At 39.3% G+C, this 12,439-nt stretch overlaps 1 protein-coding gene across 1 annotated transcript; it reads left to right on the forward strand.

Moving 5' to 3' along the window:
• On the forward strand, positions 1–5,756 carry LOC311234798 (ankyrin repeat domain-containing protein 1-like; the record flags this gene model as incomplete). The annotated part of the gene is made up of 8 exons (XM_084322042.1): positions 1–27; positions 2,187–2,360; positions 2,738–2,863; positions 3,312–3,419; positions 4,132–4,230; positions 4,490–4,588; positions 5,324–5,389; positions 5,664–5,756. 8 exons carry the CDS (start codon positions 1–3, stop codon positions 5,754–5,756), a joined length of 792 nt encoding a protein of 263 aa, XP_084178168.1.
• Between the last annotated feature and the right edge of the window lie 6,683 nt (positions 5,757–12,439).

The following is a 12,439-nucleotide window of genomic DNA, read 5'->3' on the forward strand; positions in this document are numbered from 1 at the left end:
ATGGGACTCCTCAGTGTTGAAGAACTGGTAAGTGATTCTATAGGGGCCTCTCTCTAGCGGTTGTGTGGAGACTGAATCCAACATGAATTCAGTTTAGATTGAGACGATGTGATACACAATCTGATGTGACATCAGCAATATTAATCTTGGGGGGGAAGTGTATTGCCATGTTGTCTATGGTGATGATGAAGATGATGATGATGATGATGGTGATGATGATGATGATGATGATGTTGAATATTTTGATGATGATCAGGGACAGCAGCATCATGAGAACCAGGAGGTAGAGCTCTGTTAACTCTGAACATATAGTTGTCACGATGAGATGACCGACACGTTAGGTCAGAAATAACAGTATCTGCTCTAACCTTTTGAAACTTAAAATCTAAATTCTAAATGTCATTTCAATTTATATAATGCAGTGCAATCAGAAAATGCCTCCCTTTTTACAGAAATCATTCTTGAGGCCGGTTGGCGGGTGGATGTTGGATGTATAGCCTGGGGGCCACCAGTTGTCTATCAACCTATTTTAACTCTCTGGTTTGGTTTATATCAGACCGATATATATCAGAGTTTGAATCGTACATCGAATTGGATCTGTTGTTGTTCGACTGGAACCAAGTGCTTTTCAATGGACAGAGAAAGCAGCTTGTGGCACATTTTTTTTTTTTTATCTTTTTCCCCCTCCTTTTTCCTCCGATTTCTCCCATCCCAATGGTAGTCGTTATGCCAATTCCCAATCCCCTTCCTGGTCGCTGCGCACTTACCCCCCACAGTCGGTCTGGGAGAGTGGAGGCTATCACGTGCTTCCTTCGACACACGTCTAGCCAATCAACAGCTTCTTTTCACCTGGCAGCGCGGACTCTCACTGAGAGGGTGTAACGTGTGGAAGGATCACACTACCCCCCTTAGATCCTATCCGCGCTTAGCAGGCGCCCCGACCGAACTGTAGGAGTCGCTGTTTACAACGACCCGGACCCACCCCTCCAGCTTTCCCACCCTCTAATACTGCCAATTGTATTAGTGTGAACGGCCAGCTAAGCTGGTCACAACACCGGGAGCTGGATTCGAACAGGCGAATCCAGCGTCTCCGGCGTTGGTGGCTTGTGGCACATTCTAACAACCACTGGTACAATAGGAAAAAGTGTCTTTGAGTTGCTATGAAGTGTCTCTTTATCAACAACTACAAACATTTAGACTGATGATTTACCAACAGTGGACATATCACTGCCCTCAATTTAGCTCTGCGGTTTTTGATGAAGTTCGAAATCTAACAGCAACTGAAGGAAGCTCCTAGTTGTGTCCTATATTGTTAGGTTACCTTGTTTTCTGCTTTGCTCAATGGCACAATGGCAGGCACAAGTGTAAGCCAATGTGTCTTACCGACCGTTAGCAATGTGTCGTCCGTTCTTAGAGGATGATAGTCGACTAAACAAAACAAATTATTAGTTGACTAATAGTAATAAGATAGGGTTTTGTTTACCATTCAATGAGTTGATTTAATTGTGAATCTTTATAACTGCGCTCTCCACTTGACTGTCTGCCAGCAAATGAATACACTTGTGCAGAATGATCATTGTAGGGCAAGTGTTTGAGATCAATGCATACGGAATTTTTGTTTTGACACTAGAGATGTGCTCACTGCTCAGGCCTTTTCCAGGAAATGAATCATGCAGCATGGAGAGAAAAGAATGAATCAGCGAAACAAGCAGTAGTTCACCTACTCAACACCCAGACAAGTGTTTAGTCCTGTCATTTATTATTTCAAGGCAGCCCTGCACTGCTCAAGGGCACAAATGTTGGGGATGTTAAAGGTTCCCGATGCCTTAAAGGAACACAAGAACATTTTGGGGAAATGCTCTTGTTTACCATCATCCCTCAGAATCAGATGAGAAGATTGATATAATTGAATTTCATCTCTGTGTGTCAGGTTTGGAGTTGTATTATAGGCTAGCTGCTCCCTACTGCTTCCAGTCCTTGTGCTAAGCTAGGCTAGCATGCATCTGGGCCTCTCTCTGGCCCTACTGGACACACAGAGATGAAACTAATATACATTTTCTTGACTGACGCTGGGGAAGATGGCAGATGAGTGTGTCTTCCAAAATGTTGGAGTGTTCCTTTAATGCCTCATTTGGAAGATTTTGACGGTCAAACCTTTAAGTAAATTCCCCTCCCCCTCCCAACAGGTGACAGGAAAGAGGTGGGAGGGAAAGCAGACAGACGACTTCTCAGGGGGCGTGTACGAGGCAGCTGTCAATCAAGAGCAGGATGGTCACAGGACACACAGAGAGCAGGTGGGCGGAGCCCTGTCGGAGGAGAGTGACAGTGGCAGCGAAGAGGTCAGCGTGGCGGCTCTCAACGTAAGACAACAATACATGAACATGGACATTATTTCATGTACTGTCTGAGTGTGAGAATAATTACTCTACATGTGAGATCTGTGACCAGAATATTTAAAACACACACACAAATTAACTTAACACAAATTACAAGACTTTGAAGCAATTAAAACAATAAACTCAATGTATGTCAGTTGATGATTGTTATACACCCAAAAGCGCTTGAAACTAACTCTTGAATATAATTACTGTATTTTTTTGCTAAGCTCTTTTCTTGTTGTTTAATTGTATGTTTGGTTCTCCATTAGATACATTTACCTAACATTTACAATATCACAACATGGCGTAGAACAATATGGCTGAAATGTAACCCATTATGTTGCTGTTCGTTCTCTCAGACGGACAACAGCGGCCGGCTGAAGCTGGAGACGGTGGACGACCTCTTCAACATCATGAAACTGAGGAAGAGGAGGAGGGAGAGGAAGGCCGCCGCCCACAAGAAAGAGCCAGAGGGTGAGATCATTGTAAGCTGCTGTTGTCTTTCTCTTTCTTTCTTTCTTTCTTTCTTTCTTTCTTTCTTTCTTTCTTTCTTTCTTTCTTTCTTTCTTTCTTTCTTTCTTTCTTTCTTTCTTTCTTTCTTTCTTTCTTTCTTTCTTTCTTTCTTTCTTTCTTTCTTTCTTTCTTTCTTTCTTTCTTTCTTTCTTTCTTTCTTTCTTTCTTTCTTTCTTTCTTTCTTTCTTTCTTTCTTTCTTTCTTTCTTTCTTTCTTTCTTTCTTTCTTTCTTTCTTTCTTTCTCTCTTTCTCTCTCTCTCTCTCATCTCATCTCATCTGACTTTCTCTCTGTCTTCTCTCACCCTCTGTCTTCTCTTAGTCAAATAGATGCATCAGCGGTGAATAAAAGTCTAAATTCAACTCAACGTCTCAGTAGTTCTGCTTCAGACTCACTCTGTGTCCTTGTCTCCTTCTCACCAGCCTGAGACGGTGGACGAGGAGCTGTTTCTGAACGCAGCCATGGAGAATAAGCTCCCCGTGGTGGACAAGTACCTGGCAGACGGAGGAGACCCCAACGTCGGAGACCATGTGAGTATAGCAGGATCATAGTGTACAAAGTGCATGTCATATAGTGTACAAAGTACATGTCATATAGTGTACAAAGTACATGTCATATAGTGTATACAGAACATGTCATATAGTGTACAAAGTACATGTCATATAGTGTACAAAGTACATGTCATATAGTGTACAAAGTACATGTCATATAGTGTACAAAGTACATGTCATATAGTGTACAAAGAACATGTCATATAGTGTACAAAGAACATGTCATATAGTGTACAAAGTACATGTCATATAGTGTACAAAGAACATGTCATATAGTGTACAAAGAACATGTCATATAGTGTACAAAGTACATGTCATATAGTGTACAAAGAACATGTCATATAGTGTACAAAGAACATGTCATATAGTGTACAAAGTACATGTCATATAGTGTACAAAGTACATGTCATATAGTGTACAAAGTACATGTCATATAGTGTACAAAGAACATGTCATATAGTGTACAAAGAACATGTCATATAGTGTACAAAGTACATGTCTGTCATATAGTGTACGGTATAGCAGGATCATAGTGTACAATGTTCACTAATTCACTTATACTTTGTAAGTTGAAAATTCACTAATAATTAATACATTTACAATTCACTAATAATTCACAAGTTGACAATTCCCTAATAATGAATAAGTTAACATTTCACTAATAATAGCTCCTTGTATGTTTCCTCTTCAGTTCCTGAGGACAGCGCTACACAAGGCTTCCTTCAGAGGAAACGTGGAGATCGTTAAGAGGCTGCTGGAGGCTGGAGCAGCTATAGACACCAAAGATAAGGTGAGGACTTATTCAGTCTGTTCTCGTCTCTCTTTCTTTATTAACACTTCCTTCTCTTTCCCTCCTGACTGTGTTATTCTCTCCATTCCTTGCCTTCACACACACACACACGCGCGCGCGCGCGCACGCACGCACGCGCACACACACACACACACACACACACACACACACACACACACACACACACACACACACACGCACGCGCACACACACACACACACACACACACACACGTCTAACAGTACTATGTGTGTTACAGCTGGATGCTACAGCAGTGCACTGGGCCTGTAGAGGAGGAAGCCTGCCGGCCTTGGAGCTGCTGCTCAATGAGGAGGCCAAGTTTACCTCCAGAGACAAGGTACTGTACATAAATTATACACACATATACATACTGTACTTAAATAATACACATATGTACATTTCAAAAGGTGAAGAATACATATGAATTGTATGTAGATGGTTTCAATGGAATTGTGTTGCTAGCTCGGACCCAAGTTTATTTCCTGTCGGCTGTTGATATTAGCCAAAGACTGCAACAGGAAGTAAACTTCAGTCCATTTAGAAAGTTTATGTTGTCAAGTTGAAACTGTCATAGACTTTATTCCCGCCTAAATTTGACAGAAATCACCTCTCCTCTCCTCTCCCCTCCGCTCCTCTCCTCTCCTCTCCTCTCCTCTCCTCTCCTCTCCTCTCCTCTCCTCTCCTCTCCTCTCCTCTCCTCTCCTCTCCTCTCCTCTCCTCTCCTCTCCTCTCCTCTCCTCTCTCCTCTCTCCTCTCCCCTCTTCTCTCCTCTCCTCTCCCATCTTCTCCACTCTCCTCCCCTCTCCTCTACTTTCCTCTCCTCTTTTTTCCCTCTCTACTCATCTCCTCTCCTCTCTTCTCCTTTCCTCTCCTCTCCTCTCCTCTCCTCTCCTCTCCTCTCCTCTCCTCTCCTCTCCTCTCCTCTCCTCTCCTCTCCTCTCCTCTCCTCTCCTCTCCTCTCCTCTCCTCTCCTCTCCTCTCCTCTCCTCTCATTCAGGTCAGTGTATAAATATAAAGATACGTGGCTATAGTAAGCACCAACAGTTTAACACTAAGCTCTGTCCCCTCTCAGCTGCGCAGCACTCCTCTCCTATTCCGCCACCTAGTGGATTTAGGTACCAGCTTTGAGCACCTTAAGGTCTCCTCTGAACAACTAAAGCCAAACCATTTTGCTCTTATATTGATAAAAGGTATGGGAAATTAAAAGGATTATATATTATATTATATATTATATATTATATATAGGCAGTATTTTCTGGCAATGTAGATGGACAGGTTTTTTATAACTAACACAATTTTCTCCACTTCATTTTTCATTTCATATAGCCAACAATATTGTCCAAATTCCTATCCCTTCTACCAAAATGGTCATTTCATTGATTATTAAAAGGTACTTATTTCTGTCCTTGCAGGATGGGAAGACCCCCATGGAGACCCTGTACTCCTGGCAGAGTGGAGCCAAGAGCCTCCTGTGTAACTTCAGCGAGGCCAAAAGTGTCAAGTAGAACACATTGGAATCCATTAGAACCAGGAATAGATCTATGAGGATCTGCTGGCACAGTGGTGTGTGTCTGCACTGCCCAGAGTCTGTGGTGAGGTGCAGGGTGCAAAAACACATGACATGAAAGATACAAATTAAAACCAAATCCCGGAGTTGGATAGATGCAACACACACATGCTACCATCTTTGACAAGGTGTTGTGTGCTGAAGACAAGTAGACATAGTGGGGAGACAATGAAATCATAGGGAAGATATGGATTTTTACATGGTTTCAAAACTGTAGGCAGGAATAATGCATATTCCCTAAATTAGGTTATTTCTCAAGCACATGGCTGGTTTGTATTTAGCCGTCAACGTGTTTTTTCCAATTATTTCAAACCATTATGAATACTATAGAACATCCTCCATCCAGGAGAGAAGCAAGGATTCAGCACAGAGAGCTCCAAGGGAAGGATCTGACGGCGTATTGATGGATAATGTGAATTAATTAAACTAATCCGATTGTCAATATTAATGTGACTAGCACTGATAGATTTATTGATCACCAAATATTGCTGGACAATGTCTGGGTGGAAACTTCAAAGGTTCTTTTGTTTTCTGTTTTGAAATCAATGATTATTTATTTATGAATTATCAAGTGTGATCATTGCTTTGTTGGTTTATTGATTGGTTCATTACTACGGACAATGATTAATTGATGTGGTTTGTTTAACAAACAGGGTAACGAGAAGGATATAGTGAGATCAGACCTGGATCAATCATTAAATTAAACAATTTAATTTATTTGGATCGCTTGCTTTAGTCTGCCCAGAGCACATGCCTTGGTTTGCAACTTTGGGGCAATCCTAAAGTATTCTTTCAATTAATCAATAGAAGTGATTGAATCAACCTCAAATAGTAATGTGACCCAGGAAAGATTGTGGTAGTGATGGGTTTTTTAACTGAAGAGTATATGGTTCAGAAGAGTTTAACTAATTACTGGTTTCTCAGTACTCTAGTTAGGCTACAATCGTTAGAAACACAGCACAGAAATGGAAGATGAATGGATTTGAAAGTCACTGTTGGTTTAGAGAACGTTTTGAACAGAGGGTAATTATTTAATTTATTTTAAAATATGCTTCATGAACTGAGATAATTTTCTTGTAGATTTTTTTTTATTATTGTGAAATATATCTGTACATTTTGCTTTTTATTTATGGTTTGAGTCAATAAAACCTGTTTTGAATTTTATTTTGTCTCTTGTTTTTCGAGGTATAGTAAGCCATGTGAAATCAGAACAGTTTACAGCATCTTGTAATTTAACAGTGTTAAAGCTGCTTTTTTTGGGTATACTTTGGGGTACTTCGGGGTACTTTAGGGTATTTTCTGGTACTTTGTGGTGATTAGTAGGGCTGCAGCACCCTCTCAATTATTGCAAAAAAAGATATATATATATATATAATTTTTTTTTTTATGTTTTTTTTTTTTTATGACAGTATTTATATATTTGTATATACTGTAACTGTATAACTGTAACACTGTATATTATAAGTTTATCCTGCTCAAAGCACTTCACCATTTTAATATTGTGTGTATTGAGCCGTACTGTATTGTAGCCATTCTCCAATCTGTTAAATAAAGTTTTCATTCATTCATTACACTACTGTATGTACACAATCATACGTGTAAAACCGAGTAGATTTTCGAGTGATGACACACTGTCACAGACTGATTGAATGACAGGTGAAACAACTAATTGTATTCACCTCCCGTCTCCCGCCCTTCCCACGCGCCACGAACCACTGAGCTACTGTGATACAGTGCTTGCGCAGTCAGTCGATTTTAGCTAGTAGTCAGACTTTGCTAGCACAGAATGTCTCACTCGCAGAAAAGAAAAATATCAGATTTATTTTCTAAACGTCCCGCCGGTCCCAGTGACAGTCCCACTAAATCTGATAAACGTCAGAGAGAGACAGAGACGACAGGTTCAGCCTCAGCATCAGGTATTGAAGAGTTAACTGAGTCTGTTCCCCTATACCCCCCCTCGGGCGCCAGGGGCTTCCACTGAGGGGTGATGCAAATAGGGATGGGGTGTTATGGCAGCTCATGATGGAAAGAGTGCGCACCGAGTCTGATCCCGAGTTGAAGAATTGGCTCCAAAAGAGAGACAACTGGATGTCCAACAACATCCAAAACGAAATCTTACAGCTGTTTGCCCATGATATTCAGCGACAAATTAGAGGCAAAGCATCCAAAAGCCCATTCTTTGGCTTGAGCGCTGACGGAACCACTGATGTCACTCACTGGAAAAGAACAATTCTCGTGTAATATACAGTTCGCCGATGACAACTTGGAAGCTCAGAACTTCTTTTGGGGTTTTTACAATGCCCGGCCCAGACACAACAGCCGAGACGCTGTTTTTGTGTATAAAATACTTTTACGCCTCGACCTGCCCATGGAGAGGCTGATAGGATACTGTTTTGACGGGGCCAGCAACATGTCTGGGGGGTACAGGCTAGACATGGGGTTCCCAAACTTTTCAGGCCGCGACCCAAAAAAAACGGTGTTAGAGAGCCGTGACCCCCACTATTATAGGAGGTTAAATTATTTTTTTAAATTTAAACGGAAATGTATGGTTGAAACATGCAAACGTTCAAACGCACACACACTAATAAGCATTGGAGGCTTTTAACCAGGGCCGGACTGGGGAAATCATTCAGGCCAGGAAATATAGCCCCAGTCAGGCCACTTTTTAAGCAGGGGGTCTGGGGGTCCCCCACCAGGATTTTTTTTGTTACAAAGACTTCATTTCCTGCATTCTGGTGCAGGAATTTTTTTTATTTGTACCCTTTAAATTCCAGTGTTTGTGATGGCATCACAAATTATTGTTAAAAAACAGGCTAGCATATGTATGATTAGCAACAACACAGAGTTTTATGGATTTTCTGTTTTTTGATAAATACAATATTTTATTCAACTTCAGCCCTGATCATAACACCACATATTCATTTTATAATTCTAACCCTTTAAATGCCAGTGTGTGTGATGGCATATATTTGCAATATATCAAATGCAAAGTAAATTTTTCTGGGGGGGATTATTACAGGTTAGCTAGTGATCTTCTGGTTGTTCCCCACCTAGGTTGTCTAACTATTGCGCTGGTGCAACTAGAAACACTGGCCTGGCCTGATTCTAAGTTCAGTGGCCTGACCGCAAAAAAAAAAAATTACATTTTTATTTTTTTATCATCTGGCGACCCCCCAGCACCCCCTACCGATTTAAAGTTCCAACGTGGCTGGGTGTAACGGTACACAAAAACCACGGCACGGTACGTACCTCGGTTTTGAAGTCAAGGTTCGGTACGGTTTTCGGTACAGTGGGGGAAAGTTTGGCTTTCCATGTTCCACTCAGGAGTGATGTAGTGTGCAGTAGCTAATTGTACGTGTAGGGCTGTCAACGAATATTTTATATTGAAATTAATAATAGACTTGTACATTTTTTTTTTATAATAATAATAATTATATTAGATTGTGAAAAAAACAGCCCCCGGTGGGCGGTCGTTAGTGGTTAACATACCGTTGTATTAGTTCGGTACACTACACAGCCGTTCGGTACGGTATGGTACACACTGAAACTTGTTCGGTACGGATACGTGTACCTTTACACCCCTAATGTCTGTGTAATACCACATTACCTCACTGTAATATATACATGTCTGTGTAATACCACATTACCTCACTGTAATATATACATGTCTGTGTAATACTACATTACATCACTGTAATATATACATGTCTGTGTAATACTACATTACCTCACTGTAATATATACATGTCTGTGTAATACCACATTACCTCACTGTAATATATACATGTCTGTGTAATACTACATTACCTCACTGTAATATATACATGTCTGTGTAATACTACCTTACCTCACTATAATATATACATGTCTGTGTAATACCACATTACCTCACTGTAATATATACATGTCTGTGTAATACCACATCACCTCACTGTAATATATACATGTCTGTGTAATACTACATTACCTCACTGTAATATATACATGTCTGTGTAATACCACATTACCTCACTGTAATATATACATGTCTGTGTAATACTACATTACCTCACTATAAAAATATATACATGTCTGTGTAATACTACATTACCTCACTGTAATATATACATGTCTGTGTAATACTACATTACCTCACTGTAATATATACATGTCTGTGCAATACCACATCTACCTCACTATAATATATACATGTCTGTGTAATACTACATTACCTCACTGTAATATATACATGTCTGTGTAATACCACATTACCTCACTGTAATATATACATGTCTGTGTAATACTACATTACCTCACTGTAATATATACATGTCTGTGTAATACTACATTACCTCACTGTAATATATACATGTCTGTGTAATACTACATTACCTCACTGTAATATATACATGTCTGTGTAATACTACATTACCTCACTATATTTTATACATGTCTGTGTAATACCACATTACCTCACTGTAATATATACATGTGCAATACTACATTACCTCACTGTAATATATACATGTCTGTGTAATACTACATTACCTCACTATATTATATACATGTCTGTGTAATACTACATTACCTCACTGTATTATATACATGTGCAATACTACATTACCTCACTGTAATATATACATGTCTGTGTAATACTACATTACCTCACTGTAATATATACATGTCTGTGTAATACTACATGACCTCACTGTAATATATACATGTCTGTGCAATACTACATTACCTCACTATATTATATACATGTCTGTGTAATACCACATTACCTCACTGTAATATATACATGTGCAATACTACATTACCTCACTGTAATATATACATGTCTGTGTAATACTACATTACCTCACTATATTATATACATGTCTGTGTAATACTACATTACCTCACTGTATTATATACATGTGCAATACTACATTACCTCACTGTAATATATACATGTCTGTGTAATACTACATTACCTCACTATAATATATACATGTCTGTGTAATACTACATTATCTCACTGTAATATATACATGTCTGTGTAATACTACATGACCTCACTGTAATATATACATGTCTGTGTAATACCACATGACCTCACTGTAATATATACATGTCTGTGTAATACCACATTATCTCACTGTAATATATACATGTCTGTGTAATACTACATTACCTCACTATAATATATACATGTCTGTGTAATACCACATCTACCTCACTATAATATATACATGTCTGTGCAATACGACAGATGTTTGGGACATGTGCAATAATGTCATTGACTACTAAGGTGCAATATCTTTTTCTCTACTGTATGATACAATTATATAGTATATAGAAGTATAATATAGAGTAATACATGATTAATATAGTAATACATACAGTATATAGATAAATGTGTGTATAAATGAATGAACCTCAGTAAATATGCAATTTAACTGACAGATACACAAAAGTTATTAATTTATGTTAATGTAATTGTGTTGATGTTTTCATTTCTGCAAAATAAGTATGTACATTTTGTTTGGTTTGGTAAACATCGCGCTATGAACAGTCTATCAGTGTACTGTATGTGTGTAGGGGCAGGTACAATACGAGTTTTCTTCTTCCTGTTCCTTTCGGTCATGGAATTTAGTGGATCATATTAAGTGAACTATATGTACTGAAGACACTGTTGGACTGTAACAATTCCATGTATGAATGATAACAATAAAAAAATATTTGCAATGCTGTTTAAAAAATTAAAAAATTATGTTCTTGTGAATAAGTGCATGTGTAGCAGAGTGTGGGTACACTAATGTATGTGTGGTAGTGTGTGTATGTGTACACTAATGTATGTATGTTAGTGTGTGTATGGGTACACTAATGTATGTATGTTAGTGAGTGTATTGGTACACTAATGTATGTATGGTAGTGAGTGTATGGGTACACTAATGTATGTATGTTAGTGAGTGTATTGGTACACTAATGTATGTATGTTAGTGTGTGTATAGGTACATGGAATGTGTTGTGTGGTAGTGTGTATAATTTGTTAGGTGCTGCATAAACACTTTTCGTTGTACTGTGTTACAGTGCAACGACAATAAAGCTTTCTACTTCTACTCTACTACACAGGGAATGGCACCCCTAACCACAGGGAATGGCACCCCTAACCACAGGGAATGGCACCCCTAACCACAGGGAATGGAACCCCTAACCACAGGGAATGGCACCCCTAACCACAGGGAATGGCACCCCTAACTACAGGGAATGGAGGCAGCCATCTTTATGCACTTTGTCCATCAGTAGTTTGAGCTCAGAGTTTCTAGAGCAGTGGTGCCCAACCAGTCGATCGCGATCGACAGGTAGATCGCGGGCTGATTTCAAGTAGATCTTGATTAATAAAATTCGATTATTAAAAAAAAAGAAAAAAAAAGTTTTTGCTAAGTCAACTCTTCCTCTCCTTGTTAACTACAACAAGCAATGCTGTTTGTTATTTAAGATGAGGTCGGACTCGGCACTGACAGATTTGTGTTCATTATGCTGCTTTTATAAAGCCTCAAATGACGGCTTACAATATACAATTTTGGCTGGTAGCTCTCGGGCTAGGTGGTAAATAAAAAAGTAGATCTTGGTTCAAAAAAGGTTGGGCACCCCTGT

Source organism: Notolepis coatsorum (assembly GCF_963971535.1).
Source record: "Notolepis coatsorum genome assembly, chromosome: 9".
Taxonomy (NCBI): Eukaryota; Metazoa; Chordata; class Actinopteri; order Aulopiformes; family Paralepididae; genus Notolepis; species Notolepis coatsorum.